The sequence below is a fragment of the Molothrus aeneus genome, chromosome 3 (genome assembly GCF_037042795.1).
Source record: "Molothrus aeneus isolate 106 chromosome 3, BPBGC_Maene_1.0, whole genome shotgun sequence".
Lineage (NCBI taxonomy): Eukaryota > Metazoa > Chordata > Aves > Passeriformes > Icteridae > Molothrus > Molothrus aeneus.
The window spans coordinates 86,382,120-86,398,749 of NC_089648.1; the positions used below are offsets into that span (position 1 = coordinate 86,382,120).

General features: G+C 36.9%; 2 protein-coding genes across 3 annotated transcripts in view; one reads left to right on the plus strand and one right to left on the minus strand.

Moving 5' to 3' along the window:
• ANGPT2 (angiopoietin 2) overlaps nt 1-3,696 on the minus strand; it is a 42,429-nt gene extending 38,733 nt beyond the window's left edge. For both annotated transcript variants that reach the window (XM_066547295.1, XM_066547294.1), the window contains exon 1: nt 3,233-3,696. In XM_066547295.1, the coding sequence (XP_066403392.1) occupies nt 3,233-3,517 (285 nt within the window). In that variant the 5' untranslated portion in view covers nt 3,518-3,696. The remainder of the gene's footprint in view (nt 1-3,232) is intronic.
• The window catches only part of MCPH1 (microcephalin 1), a 120,644-nt gene that overhangs the window by 81,890 nt on the left and 22,124 nt on the right, over nt 1-16,630 (plus strand). The gene's annotated exons all lie outside the window — the stretch shown is intronic.

The following is a 16,630-nucleotide window of genomic DNA, read 5'->3' on the forward strand; positions in this document are numbered from 1 at the left end:
AAAAATGTGGTTCCTTGATTACAAGTGCTGTGATCCAAATGGTAGAGCTGCCATTTATTCACATAGAAATAGTTAAATGGTTGAACCTAAGGGTTTGCCTGTCTTTTAGGAATATCTGAAAACCTGGTGTTGTATATTGAAAGTTCCAAAGTATAATAGCCAACATTTATGTTTATATTTAAAATTTCCAGTCTTGTATCTCACTTGCATACCAGCCTGCTATCGTCTCTAGTTAATTAAAAATTTTATTATTGAGAGCCTTATGCTCCCTGCTCACACACACATTAGAAAAAAATCTTACACTTCAGTATACAAATTGATCCCAAGATAGGAAAAGTCAAAGAGGAAAGTTCATTTTAGGTATATTGCAGCACAGCTGATCTAGCATTTTGGCCTTTGCTTCGAAGTATCACTTACTGGCTTACTGCTAAAGCATGGATTAGGTGGAATAGGGGTTTGTTCTAGCTTGTCATCTGAATGCTTAAACATAATCTGCTTTTAAAAAAACATTCTCCAGTTTTATGTATGGCACATACAGTAGTGACATAATGCATTATTAAAGTTCAGATTGAAAAAAGATGTGTTTTCATGAAGAAGCAATTTGTAGTGATTGTAGAAAAAAAATCTTTTGCTTCCTATGCAGGAGCAGATCAGAAAAGAACCTAGACATATCTAACTCATTTTCTTCCCATTGTGTTTGTCCATTAAGCAGATGAAGCACACACTTCCCATGCTGTTCCATTCATACAGCCCAGTGTTCATTCAGAAACAGAACGTTTCCTTTAGTTGATGGATTAAAGGCAGGAGAGGGGGAGGTGTGTAAAAATGTTTGGGGATGTGCAATATTTCAGGAACAACATTTAAAGGTTAATTCACACTAGAAGTTTGTAATGTATATTTCACACAACTTCAAAACAAAACCGGTTCTGCCTCTTAAATGAACAAAAATAACTTTTAAAGAGAAAGACCCAGTGAAGGTTTTTGTGCAATTGCTGAGAAGCTAAATGTCAGGTTATTTTTAAAAGCAATCTTTTATTATACTTTCAATACACTAAAAAAAAAAAAAATAAGCAAATACAACTTTTTCACCCCATCTTGACTGACCTTGCACTACATTTTGGGAGGTTGAAATATGAACCTAAGAATGTGTATTAGTGACCTTAAAAAAACCAGCAAGTAAACTCTGTAAGCAACTTTAAAGGTTATTGTTTGCTTTTTATCTTCACTTGCAGACCAGGTGTCTCTAGCAAAGTAAATCTGAGGAAAAGCTACTTTTTGTTGGAGGCTCTTTGTGAACAAAACAGATGACATAGAGAGCAGGTGTTAAAATAGTGAAAAAGGCAAACAGTAGATATTTTACAGGATGTTTAGCTGTGGAAGAGCTAGGAAAAAAACAACAGGCTGTTCTAAAGCATCTTATTTAGAAGTCTTTGCTCAAATACAAGAAACATTTCTCTGTCTTGTAAATCAAAAACTATCTTTTGATCCCCCAAAGAATGGGTTAGAGATACTTATCCTATTCCTCTTGGCACTGAGTTCCCAGGGGCTGACAGGAAAAAGCATAGTTTTTACTAAATAACTATGCTTACTGGTTTCTGTTTACCTGATGCCACTTATGATACTGTGTTTGTCTACTTAAGTGACATTTAAGACTGAAGTGCTGTGTGATTTACTATTTATGTTAGGAAATTGCTTAGCAGCTGGGTAGCTTAGACTGTTCTACTTTGTGTGCTTTTCATCCTGCATTGCACATCTGTTAATTGTGGCATTAGCATTACAACAGTGAGCATTGTAAATTAATAAGTAGAAAGGTAAGTACGTGGAGGAAAGTAAGTTTGCCTGTTAACAAAAAAAATCCAAAAACTACTGAACTGACACGATTTGTGTCTCTAAATTAAGCGTCCTAAACCTATAAAGAGAGATTTAGAATTCCACACTGGAGCCTTCGAGTGTATGCATTTTGGATTTAATCTTCAAGGCTCATTTCCAGGTTGATGAAAACCCTCTGCTGTTTGTTTTGGAATGGGAAGTTTAACACTAACAAATTCGCCAGCAGGTTTCACTGGTTCTATCACAGGAGTTCTGTAACTTTGTAACTGATGAGAGGAGTGAGTCTTAATGCAAAATTATTTTGTAACTATGTATGAAATGGCTATTCTTTGTAAAAAACTGAATTCTCTCTATTTGCAACACAGATTTTTTTTCCGCTATAAAGAAACTATTATGGCATCACTGGAACACTTATTTGGAAATACAGTGCCAAGTCCTTAAAATATTTATTGCTTAGAAGACAGGCATGTTGGTACAAAACATAAAGGCTCATAAATTTACTATGCAATTAGACTATACTATAACACCTTCCCAGGTAGTAGTGAAATAAAGATTTTTAAAATCAAAATCTGTTGAACTGCATAGCATTTTGAATCCAATTAATTTCTGTAAACATGTGAAATAGTGATCAGGTTTGTTCTCCAGTAATAATAAAAATATATGCTGCAATTTTTTTTCCCCTGCTCTTTCTGGTACAAATGTTGCCACTTTGGCAATAAACATGTCAATTTTCCCTTAGATCCAATGGTATTGCATTAAGGGAAGATCTGTGGTATCTGTAACACCTTTTCCAGACTATTTTTTCCCTTGAATCTTGTACATTTCACTGAAAATGTTACAGGATGCAAAGGATAACCAGTAAAGAATTTTCTTGAAATTCTATCACTTTACAAGGCTGATTTCACTGCAAGTCTGACTTGCAGCCTTTGCTGGAACTACAGTTTTTTATCAGTGGGATTTAATAGGTTAATTTCTTCATTCAAGTTTTGAAATCACATTTCAGATAACATTTTTCAGGCATGCCTCAGATAAAGGTACATTCTATATTCTTTAAATAGATCTAAAATAGCCCTTGCCAGTTAATTATAAATTAGTAGCTGCTTCTCTCATGTCAGAAACTTCAGACATGCCCACAATCCATCTGTGTATGTAATTTGTCCAAGCAACTCAAATGTAATGACAAACTTTAAGGCAGTCTCTGCACAACTGTGCAGTTCACTCTTCCTTGCCAGTTAATATTATGTTCCCAGACTTCAAAACAACATTTTGATTGAAAGGTAATTCAGAAATTTAGCCTAGACAATGCACTCTGTGAATTTAGGCACAGTTCAAGAAAAAAGAAATCACACTGAAAGAGATAACAGGATGTTAGATTTTGGGGACAGAAATTATATGACCCTACCTTCATGAGCCACTGAGTGTTGTTTTCCATGATGTTCTCAAGTAGCTGCAGTCTTTGAACTGAATCATCATAGTCCAGAGGTGCATCCCTTTGCACCGCGTTGGACACGTACGGAGTGGAGGAGCGGCAGTTGTCCGCCTCGGGCAGGAGGAAGGTGTAGCTGCACGACCCGTGCTGAACCTGGTACTGCTTCTTGCCTATCGTCTCCATGCTCTTACTGAAGGAGTTGTATCCTGAAGCTAAGATTATGCCGCAGCCCAAAAAGAAGCAGGCGGCCAGCTGCATTTTAATCCCTGCGGTAACTCGGCGGACCTAGAGAGCCTGGATGCGCTGGCCAGAGCCCGGCCCTAGCTAACCTGCGACGCAGCCGAGCGCTCCGCTGCCATGTGCCGTCAGGCGAGGGCTGGCCTTGCCTGCCTGCCCCGGGCGGGCCGGGGAGGTGCGGCCGCTCCCGCCGTGCCCGCAGCTGTCAGGCGCGGGAAGCAGCTGCGGCCGCCCCGCCTGGCCCGCTGCCTTCCTGCGCCGCTCCCCGCCGAGCCCCGCGCCTGGCCAGCCCCGGCACTCGCTCCCCTGCCCTTATAGCAGGAGTGGGTAAGAGCCGGCACACGTGTGGAGCGGAGCCGCTCCTCCCTCCCGGGCTCGCCGGGGCCGGGGGGCAGCGCACAGCGGCTGGCGGGAGCGGGGCGGCGAGAGGAAACCCCAGGGAGGAGCCGGCAGCGGCAGGACCCCTGCGAATTCCTGCAGCACGGCTCTAATTAAGAGTTTCCTAGACAGAGCAATCAGTTCCGATAGCCTCCAACTATGCTAGTAAATTATTTGCGATGGTAATCATTTTTTAGCTCTTTACCCTCGACCACCCCCACTAAGCACACACACAGACACACACAGACACACACACACATGCATATATATGTACATATGTCCCTGGGCTTGTTTGTTCTTAATTTATTTTCTTTAAAATGTGCTGAACCAAGATGTAATTTAGATGGTGTACAATGCATTGTGGAATTACGGAGAAAGACACTGTCCCAAGCATATAAAAGCAGGCTTGGGTACATCCTTGCAAAGAGAACATGAGGGGCAGTAATTAGAGGTTTTCAGTTGAACACAGAATTTGTATTTTGCTGAATCTCTGAGATGAACACTCATTTTTAGGCACGTCTTTCAGGAGTTAAGGGTTTACAAGCTTTTTATTTATTATTTTAAAGGCACTTTTTTTTTTCTTTATGTCATGGCTAACTTTGAAAATGCTAATGTTAATAAAAGAGTTAGAAATCACAAGCTAGCTGGGACTGGAAGAGGAAGAACTATCCAGAGGCAGTGGCAGTAAGGGATAGCTCAGGAAGTGGCATGGCTAAATAGGAATTACCCTGTTAGCTCTCCCTAGCCCAATTCTGTGCCCTTGGGAGTGGGAAATACCCATAAAAGGGGAGAGAAATTCTAATAAAGTCTTTGAAATTTGTATGTAAGAGTAAAAAGGACTACTTCTCAACTCCCATGGTCTCTGCAATGATCAGTCATTTTGAAAAAGTGGAAAACTACTAGCGTTACCAGACCCTAGGAAGGAAAGAGTCCATTCCAGTGAAATTTTGGAAAAGTTTACCTCTCTGTAAGGAGAAATTGTCTTCTTGAGACCAGCATGATAGGATACTGACTCCTGAAGACAAACTGCCTGAGATTTTGGCTAGGTCTGGATCTGGAAACTATAGATTTTTCTTAATTAAAACAAACAAAGGGAATGCTGTGCTAGTCAAACTAACATGAATCGCTGACCAAAGTTTCTCATATTCAAGGAAAATCCCAGCATGTCTCAGGATCTCTTAAGACAGACTCTTACATAACTTGCTTTATCTCATATAGTGAATTAACATGGCTTTACTTTTTTATATCATGGAAGTTGTGTTCAGGGGTTGTCAAAAGGAGTTGCAGCAGCTAAAATTCATGTCTTAGATTGTTGGAAACTGCTGATATTTCTTTACATAGTTACCTCTGGAAAGGAAAATCTCTAGAATTTAATTCTGGTGAATTCCAGAAAGATTCTGATTATATTTGGACTGTGATGAGTGAAACCAATTTGTTGAATTTTTTCCTGTGGAGTATTCATATGCCACTGTTCATCTTTCTAACCAGAGGAAACAAAGGGATATGTTTGGAATGGTCAAGATTATTTGCAACAAAATTTATGTATTTGGAGGGTTTGGTATATGAAATATGCATTCTCCATCCCTTCAATTTTGTCTTGCAATACCCGAGCAGATAATGTGACAGCTACTTGCATTGATAACAAAGTTTCAAACTTGTTGTATACTGATTTCTAATTTTCAATTAATTGAAATCTTTGAAAGAATGTTTAATTCCATGTAAATAACAGTCTTTGCAAGATACTTGACCAACCTACTATTATCCAAAAGACAGAAAATAGCATTAGATTAACGCACTACACTGTGTGAAGCATTTCTATCTAAGCAGACATTCCAATTCAGTATTTTCTGTTATTTGGGTACTTTAATTAATTTGCTGATTTAAATGATAATTTCCTATTGCAACTTATCCTTAAGTTGGTCTGTTCCCTGTTTTTCTTGCACAGCTAGCCCAAAAAAATTAGGGGCCATATCATACTAGTCATCCTTCCTTTCACCACCTTGTGTGTATAGTTAATAGAGTAGTGCTAAAAATCCGATTGCTCCAGCCCTGGGAATATCTGTCTCTTAATGAGGAAGAATTGGAGGATAATCTTTATTTTTCTGATTATATTTTCATAGATTTTTAAAATTCTTTAATTACATATTAAATGAAAATATGAGACTGAGCAGTGTAGTATTTTAGGAGTGTGCTTTTTAATTATTAGAAGCCTACTCAAGGGACTGAACACATATAAACGACAAGATGTAAAGGAGAATCTGCTGAGAGTTCATTGGACAGGATCTCCATGAGAGGCTTGATTAAATCAGTTGTTTTTGAATGGCTATAAAGCTTGCCATCTGTATGCCACCCTAATGAGTCACAGCACCATTGTAATCTGGCAGCTCAGATTTGCCGAGTTTTGGAGGAGAGATGAGTGTCTCTAAAGGTTTGAACTGGAGTCTGTTTTCCTTTATGAAAAGCCAAAGCATGACCCTGGGAGGCCCTTGTGCTGTAATGAGGCCAGGAGCCAAACTGAATTTGGAGACTGCCTAGGAAACCTTGCTGTATCTTGGGCCTCCACTAGGGAGAACTGTGGTTGTAGGAATACTGGAAAGACAAACAAGTTCACCTTTTACTGTGTTTTAAGCTGGGCTTGGTTTTTGTGTCTTGGTTTTTTGTCGTTGTGAATGAATGAATGAGTAAATGGCCAGTTGCTAGTTGCTATGGCAGCTGTCTGCAGTTTGGGGAAAAGATAAGGAAAGCACAAGTATTATTCTGAGAAGTGACAACAAACTCCTAATGGAAGACTCTCACCAGCACAGCAGGCACCACCACTTAGCTTCTACTCACTGTGCTTCTCATCTAGGTCTTGGAGTAACACCCTGAGGTGCACCATGGTAAAGTTTTCCCCAAGCTTTCATTGATAATCCCAGGCTGTCGGGGCAGTAACTGAAATACACCCCCCCAAACACACGTAACCAAGAGAGAGTTTTGCTGTTTCCCCATCTGGGTCCAATGGACTCATATTGCTTTAATGAGGTGCTCTCTCCCACTGTCCAGGAAAGTTAGTGATGGTTCACCTTGCCAACGAAATAAATACACATCCCTTTAACCCTTCGCTGCAGCTTAGTGCCGTATTTGGTGCATCTTTTGGAGCAGTAGATTGTGATCTTTCACCCTTTCTATCCTTTTGGGAGCAGCTTTCCCAGCTGTGGAGGAGGAAGTGGTCTTCTCTGCCTCTCCAGAGAGTCAAAGCCAGTCAGAGTTCAGGAGAAAAGAAAGTAGTAACAGCTAAATTTAGAAAACTGGTGTGAAAAGTAAGGCAAGTTAAATCCATTCTTGTCCTTGAAATCTGAGGAAGAGGAAGGAAGATGCCTGCATACAGCCTTTTTACTGAGCCTTAGAGGCTTTTTAACAAGTCTGCTTGAAAGGGAGGACTTATTCTGAAAACTGAATGACTGAGAAGATCTGTCCCCTGCCAGTTATGAGAATGACCATTTCTTTGTTAGACATGTTGAAGTAGAGAGGAATTTAAATAATTTGGCATGGAGTCTTATAAATGTCAGAAACTGAGTAAAAAGTTATAATTCAGGCTAGTCACATCCTCTCAGTATTTCTTTCATGTTTGTTGTTCTCTTCATCTTTCATTTCTGCCGTCAATATGGAGTGTTGTATTTACATTCATGATACATTTTTCCTGTAAACTAAAATACAGCTTTCAGCCTGTGAGTTCCTGCTTTCTTTAGAGCTGAGTGTATACAGTATATGCCATAAAATACCAAATAGTGGATTGACATATTTAATGTACAAATTAGATTTTTCCGTTTTTAGAAAGAAGATACCCACTCTACAGAACTCACCTTATAAGCAGAGCTGAAATGTGTATTTTGTCAAAACTAAACATTTAGAACATTTTGCCAGATGTGTGCAGGCAATTTCCTTTCCTGGGAAACAGTAAATTCCCTTACTCAGCCAGTTGTGGGTTTCTTCCATGCAGCAGATGAGTAGGCTGCTCTGAGAGAGATGCCTGAATTCTGCTAACATTATCTTTCCAACTACCATTTTCCTTACAGCTGCACAGCTTCTGTTTGACAGGCAGATACAGAGATCTTGTGAGATCTCTGATAGAAAAGGAAGCATATAAACTTCAGAAATATAAGAAATGTTGACTTAGCTTTAGTCTGCTATCTGCAAACTTTGCCACTTTAAAACTTTCAACCTTAAAACTTTCTGCTGATGTTGATTTGGTAGATAAGTTTTCATTTCAGCAGTTTACTCATTTTAGGAAGGGAAAACTACATCATAAAATATGTGCAAACTAAAGGCAAAATCATGTAAAGGAGTAGGTTTTTGTGCTTCATTCTTACAGGGATATTTGATCTACGTATGTAAATGCAAATGCTGAAATCAAATCTGAGATGAAAAATTTCAAAATCAAATCTGAGATGAAAAATCATCTGAAACATGGAATAAATTAATAAAGTATTTTATATATTCCTGGTATTTACATTCCTCACATTTTGACACTCAATGTTAAGTTCCCACCTTTGGGTCCTGGTACTTTAATATTAGTTTATGATAGTTCCATTTGCTGTCTTCAAAATATTTTCCTTCACTGTAAGTAGTTTAGCATTTTTCTCAGGAACAAATGTCAACAAGGACAAGACTCATGAACTTGTAACTTATAAAACAGGGAGCAGGATCTAGGACCCTATTGGATTTTTAGGCTGCTGAAAATCTTGTCTGTTTTTAGATCTTCTTACACTCTTTTTCAGAGTGATAGATTATGTTTTCCTATAAGCCAAACAATTTCTTTTCATCCAGACCCATAGTTCAGATTTTTAGCACTTTAAAATTAATGAGAATATCTTAACAATCATTCCTACTTTCCCCACCATTTGCTCATTTTTATTCCATCTGAGCTTCTGCACCAGTCTCTCATGACTTCTTGAACAAAGTCTCAGGATTCCACTCACTTTCTCAGCTGCAGTTTATTTCTAATCACTCAGAACATCTGGTGTAACATCTTGTGAATTCATAATCAACTTTATGTTCCATCTCTGACGTTCCATCACGTCTCCTTTGGGTGCCCTTCCTTACAAGGGAGGGCATTTGCCCAATAGTTCTCATATTGTACTTCTGCTGAAGGGACAAGAGGTCAATAATCTGATCCACTGAAAATTTCAGTTACCACTCTGGCTTGGTGACTCAGTCTGTTTTTTCCCATCTTGCCTTGTGACATCCAATCCATCATTTCAGTACACAGTATTTTTCCTAGATGTCACAGCACCAGTGGAAGCATAATGCAGCCAAATCCAGACTGTGTATTCCCTTGGAAATTCTTCCATTCTCCCTATTTCTCTTTAACAATTGACACTGCCACCATCCTTCAATGCATTTAAATCTATAATCTGCCCGTTATGTTTCCTTTATGTCTCTGATATTTTATTCTCTCCCTTTCTTGATGCTATGCTTTCATTAATGTGTCTAAAACCTCTATCTTGGTCCTTATCATCAACATAATGAATTTTGTAGCATAAACTCTCTGGCTCCTCCATAGTATTTGAAACGTAAGTTGCTTATGAAGCTTATTATATTAGTTCTGCCTCAGTAAATCATGTTCAACTTTGCTGTCATAAGTATAGATGGTTAGACATCCATCAGAGCTTCACACAAGTAGATTATATATTTAATTGCTTTGAATTTGGAATATCTAAATTTGGCACCTCTCCTACCAATATGACAACTTTGTTGCTTTCTTTGTAGCCACTGGCTGGATTGGCTTTCCTGTCTTGGGTTAAACGTGGGATATCTTTTCTCAGATAATCAGATATTTAATTTGATCATATTTCCAAATTATAGACTAATTTTGGTGTCCCACTTTTTTTATAGTAACACTGTATTAACATTAAAAGGCATTATCTATATAGGCATAATTATATCTGTATATATGTATGTTCTTAGTATGTTGTTGATGCCACTGTACCTAAAGTATAATTGGTCATTTTAATTTAGCTTGGGACTTCATGATATCACATCCTGAGTAATAACAATAACATGAATTAATGGGGTTTTTTTTAATTCCTGTCATTATCACTTCCACGCATTATTAAATACAAAATGTTTCTTAATTTCTGCTGCTACATTACTTTTATAGTGATTTCCTTTTTCAGTGCAAATTTTTAAGTGATATCTAAAGTGGAATTCACAAGTATCTATGAACTCTAGTCTACACAAATAATGTAGGCACATATCTAAGACTCTTACTGTGCATTAATGAAGTTCCTGTTTGTAGGACAGATGGTAGTGTCTTTCACTGTGAGCATTTTCTAATAATGAATGTTATTTTAATCTTTGAAAGATGAGTCATCCACATACAGAAGTAGGAAGTGAGTCCCAGGATTATGAAGAATAGTTGCTACATGTCCTTCCTCCTTAACATTTTTATATAGTTTGACTGTAGTGCACAAAGGCTGTGCTTATTCTCTTCACATATTCTCTATGTGATGACAACAAACTTCAGCTGGTAGCAAATGTAATTACATCTTAAACTCAAATAGTGCGGGTTCAAAACTAACATGGAAAATGCAGCTAATGTTATGGATCTTACAATTGCATTGCTGAATATCTGACAGTGTTAAGTGCTGTGCCCTCTCTCTCATACTGGGAAAAGCAAAATAAAGCACTTGTTTAAACAAGTTATCATTGGTTGAAACTGAATGAAATAACTTGTGTGCTAATGTGTAGTAAAGCCTTTAAAACCTGTTTTGAAAAATTATTCCCATAGCACTTGTGTATTTACTCTTTACTGTTGAATTATAAGTTAAAAATTTAACAGATGTCCTTACTCTCCATGCTTATATACTGTTTCTGTGCTTTAAAAAATGTCTTTTAAATTAGTTTTGTGCATTTGGACAATTTAAACCTAAAATCTTTATGTAAGGTTTTGACTTTTGTTATATTATATGAATGCTGTACTATATTGATGTGAAAAGGCAGCAGACTCTGAAAGAATCCAGAAGGCTTTTGGAAAATGAGAAGTCTGTCTTACTGACATCCTAAAGAAAAATGCATATGCTGTTTGTTTAAAGGAATGTATTTTTAAAAGTCTAAGCAGCTGACAGTAAGATAGCCTTACAAATCACCCCAGTGCCTGTGATTTAAATCCTTCCTCTTGTAAGCAGTCAGTCAGGTTAGCGGAAGGTTCTCTCATCTGGTAATAGCACACTTATTTCATAACAGCATGTCACACTTCCCAAGAGCATGTTCAAGTTAAGATCTGAATTCAAAGATAAACTGGTGTCAAAGAGGGAATGAAAAGGGAGTGAAAAACTGTGTAAGAGGAATAAACAACACTTTCAGAGAGGGAGAGGACATTTACGGCAACAGTAAGGTACCTAGTTCCTGACATCTGTTTCCCTCAAGAAAAAAATACAGTACATGCACTAACCTTTTTATGAAGAGTGCAAGAAAAATATTTGCCGTGTGTTTTCATATATTCATATTTGTTGAACTGTATTATGGATGTCTAATTTGAAGTGGACAGAGCAACTGCAGACTATTTTTGCACTCCATAAAGATAAATATTTTCTTTTTTTCAGTACTAATAAACATAGTTCAGTAATAGCTCTCAAAAACATTGCCCACTCTCTTGCTGATTCTGCCACAAAAGCTGGGCATTCTTTTTATTGTTGGTTTTACTGCTGTACAAGCAAAGGAAGGAATTAAAATGGAGTTTTTTCTCCCTGGTTAGGGAGGCATCAGAAGCCATGATGGGACAGCACAAAGATTAGCTGCATACAGATACCAAGATTAGGGCTTCTGTGAGTTTGGACTCCTTGCTTCTGTACAACTTATTGCTCTGTAAATATTAATGGAAGTACCTCGCTGCCTGAGTAATATTGTGTTCTTTATCTCTCCAAATACATCCTTTGCTGGAAAGATAATCCCCCATCTCCAGTGAAATATGTAGACAAGACCAAATCTCTTATAACTATCCTATCATTAAAGTGGTATATTTTCTTCCCAACACAAACCAATGAGAAAGCCTTTTTAGTGGACTTTTATCTAAAGCTGTATTATTACTTGAGTAATTTCCCTCCACAGAAAATTCAAATCTTTAAAAATCTTTAATCTGTCTCACTAGAAATATATGTACAGGAAATTTGGAGATGAAATTGGTGATGTCTATATTGTTCGAATATGCATCCACATTCAGGCTAGCCACAGCCAAAGTAACTTTTATTTAAAAATCAAATAGTTCAATCTTAGCTTATTAGCTGGAGGCTAAGCTTGATTATAGAACATCTTGCTTGTATTTTTATGCTCTGACGTGATTTTTATGTCAATATTTTTGGTCAAATCTGTGATCAAATTCTATTATAAATAACTAATAAAGCTTCATCTTTGGTTTTAAATTATACATTCTGATTTGTTACTGCTTCAGCATTGTGGCCTGAGCCCTAATAGCAATGTTCAGTGAATAGCATTTTTGTCTTGAACATAAATAACTTTATTTCTAGTTCATCAAATTAGTGATCAGCTGATGTTTTTCTACTAATTTCTGCTTTTCTTTGCCTGCACACTCACTTGAGTATCATTTTTAGGAAGCAAAATCGTTCAAATATTTACTAGATGATGTCCGGAAATGATGTCTCCTAAATCAGCCAGCTTAGAATATTTTCTTTTTGCATTAATGAAGATTGTACCTTGTATAGGGTGTTAAGGTGCCCTTCTTTGATTAAATGCATATACCAGGTCAACCAAGATTTACTTGTGGAGTCAGAGAAATTTCTCTCTGTTGATCACAAGGAGACTCTTGGGTAGCAAGTTCAGATGACAGCACCAGAAGTTAGGTGAAATGAATGTCATGAAACTTCTGGAAATAAGTGATGGTTATTCAGGATTTCGTATGTGTTTCATTGTCTCATCTTAAAGTGCTGTTGTTAGTATATTATCAGCATTTTGTATTTTATTACAGTTATCTGACTATTGTATCCAAACTGTGTTGTTTTGCTGCTCTTCTCTTTTAGTAATGGATTCACTTGGACTGTGAATTGATTAAAAAAACCAGGTCAGTAAGAAATTGGCTCTAAATAGATTGATCACCCTGGAAACATAATTCTTTTACACTGTAGGCACATTTTGCAAGGCTAAGAGCACTATACCTTAGGTAAATGTCTGTTGAAATGTTTAAGCAGGGACTGTTCTGGACCCCCAGTGCAGCCCATGGTGAGGAAAGATGGACTAGCTATGGATTGAGTTTTCAGCCAGCTGGGAGTATTCCAGGCAGGACTACAGCAGGCAGGGAAACTGTAGGGAGTCATGGCCTAAAATTTGTTTTAATTTCATACAGAGTTTAAAGATATATCTTCTGAAGCTAAGATCTATGAGACTGTAGAAAAGCCTCTCATGAGAAGCAATGGAATCCCTGTTGTATAAGTAATACAGATGGCAAAACACTGAAAAATGTAAAGGAAAATCCCATGCTGGCAGCAGTATGAATTAAGTGATTTAATAAGCTTTTTCATCTCTTCATTTCTCTCATCAAACCTCATCACTTTGATGAAAGAAAGAAAAATGTTTATCTTGGACCTCCATGTGAAAAGTGCTTTTAAGAAAAAATATCCCTCTTCAGATGATAAAACTATAATTAATATAGTTGATATAATTCTTGCATTTTCTCACAGACATTAAATTAAACCTATCAGGCACAAGCTAATATTAATGCCTGCAAACTGTTAAGCACAATTATTCCAATATAAGCAAGCAGTGGGTTTAATATTGGAAATTGTTATGGTTTCAGATTTCTTTACAATATTGGGACAACTTATTTTTATATTATTAATTCCATCAATGACATGCAAAAGAACATAGTTATTCCAGTTGCTAAAAGCATGAGAGTGAGACAGTGCTTCATAGACTGTTATTGCCCACACAAAAACCTTCTTGGCTGAGAAGTTTGCAACCAGAAAAATTATTCTCAATTATCAGTGGCTTGATTACTGCTTTTGCTTTCAGAATTTTTTTAAAAAGGAAACCTATTTAAACATAATATCTACAGTGAATATTTTTTTTAATGCATTTTATGGACATCATGAACCAAAAAAGCCACAAATTATACATCAAATTCTCTTCATTAACTTGTGATAGCTTAATTTCTCTACTTTCAAAACCTCCATTTTTCAACATTTATTTGATGTGAAGTGGGCTCCTTTGTATTCATATTTGTTTTTTACCTTGCTGGTTCTGCAATGGGGGCAGAAAATCTGTGCTCACTTAGCTCTGACCTAACTCTGCTGGCCCACAGTTTTAGGCTACAGTACACCCAATAAAGAAAAATAACATATGCTTTTAAGATAGCTATTTCAATAAACTGATAGCCTCAAGGACCAAAAAAAAAAGTAATGCTTTAAAGGCAAACTGGGGACTTCTCATTTAGAAGACTTTTCTAGTATCAGTCAGAACCTTTTTGTGATACATCTGTTATGGAAAATGATCAGAAGCTGTTGAAGTAAACAAAATGTGGGTCTGTTCTGCATTATTGTAATTTGCAGATGCCCTGTGCCTGCTTACAGAGGATGGCCCGAGGCTTTTAAAACTGTTAATGACATGAACAGTAGCCAAGAACTGTCTATATTTGAAATACAAGTGTATTTTTTAAATAAACCAGAATGTGTGAATCCTCACACAGTTGCCATTTGCATTAGATTTACACTGTGAGAATTTTTTTAAAAGCTGCAGATTTCTCACCAAACATTCTGTGGACTAGTTAAACAATTGAAAGCATTTTCAAGAGTATTATCACTAGTTCAAATATTGGCATTCGTGGCTGGTCCAAATCAGGCTTTACAGTAAGTGAAACTTGGTTCCCTTTCATTGATTTCTCAATGTTCATTAATTCATTAAATGTTCATTCATCAAATTCCATCTCTTTTCTGGCTCTTCCATGTCAGAAGGAGGCACCTGTTTCCAAAAAAACTGAACTGGCAGATGGCTTAGTAAGTATTGCACCATATCACAGCTGGTGGAATGAAGTCATTTTAATGAACAGAAAACAAACAGAAATTAAAGTATTCAGAATTGGAAATAAGGAAGAGAGGATTTCTTATCTTGTCCTTTTCATTTTCTTCTTGTTTTTTTTCTAGTTAATATTCTTCTGTAGAGGTAGAGTTGTGAATCCTAAATCCTAAATACTAATTGTTGAAATTCAGGACAGTTTGGACTGTGTAACAGCTCTGTCCACGGACATCAAATACACTGTAGCTGGTAGTGCATCTGCTGTAAATGAAGGTTTTATCCACTTATACATTGTGTCATTTTTCCAGTTTACCAGGCATCTGAAAATCAGCCTGGTTTCAATGAAAATATGTAGTAAGCCATACTCCATATGCTTTTCATCTGAGACATAAGACTTGACTGTGTAATACTGGACATCTCCCATTCTGTGGGACATCTGCCAAGCTCAGCAGAAATAAAAGTTACAGGCAGGAGAATAAAACCAGAGGAATAAATGATTACTAAATCCTTATTCTGTTTTTAATTTTTATATTCTGCTCCGGTCTCAGCTGTTAGAGTCAACTTTTAACAATGTCTCTGAACTGGAATTCCCATGTATTCTGTACTTTAAAATGCTTTGTGGTTAAAACTGTAAAATGTTTAATGTTCATAAATGAATGACAGATTTTCAGAGGTTCTCAGTGTAGACTTAGAGACTTTCAAAAATCCTAATATGTCTCCCTTTGCATCTTTAGGTAAGAATGTATCTCTGATCTACGAGCTTGGAAAAGCCTAAGAGGCTTTTAATATGTTCTGTGCATGAGTAGTTTAGTTTGTATTTGAAATGTAAACTGGAGCTGTTACAAATTTTCTCAAGAGTTTTGGGGTAAAAGATAAATCTTGCCTTGTTTTTGGGTGTTGCCAGTGATTATGTTACTCTGTCCCTTTGGTCTGTTATGTCCTAGATTATGAACTAATTAGATTAAGAAAGAAATGATAGCTTAAATTTAGGGGAAATAATTCTATTCCTCATGGTTACAGAAGCATGAAAATGTTTCTCTGCAAAATGGCAGTAGAAGGCAACAAGTAAATAAAAACATATTTTTTAGCATGATTTTGAAAGCCAGAATCCTGGTTTCTGAATAGTTCAGTTAGCAGTCCCAGAAGTGTAAATTCTAAAGTCCTATTGTAAGACCTTCCTTTCACATTTCCAGAATATGAAAGTAAATACTGATAACATCTGCCTATTTGGCTTCACTTTCAAGATGTTGTTTTCTTGTATCTATTTATAAATCTAATACTGTTCAACTCCTTTTTATTGGCATGTATGTGTTTATTGTACCTCTCAATACCTTGGATGCTGTAGAAAACTTCAAAGTAAATTAGAATTGAGTTCCTGTCTACAATACAATCCACAGTCACATACAGGTTTCACTTGCTAAAACTTACTGTGGTTGCAGGTAGAATTTTTATAATGTTCAGGTTAATGCATGTGGAGGATTTTTTAAGCACTTCAGCTGCCAGTCTAATGGAAAGAACCCTGAGATATTTATCTTCATTTATCATGCTTTCAGTTTTAGTATTAACTATGTTACAAGAGAGAGCATAAATCATCTACTTGGCATCTCACTTTTAATCCCAGGTTTAAAAGGTACTACCAGGCTATTTCTGCAAGTTACATGCTGCTTTTGTAGTATTCTAGTCCTTCAGTGCTGTTTCTTTGTCTGTGTTACATCTGTGAAACTCAGAATAACCCCTGTATTCAAGATATTGCTA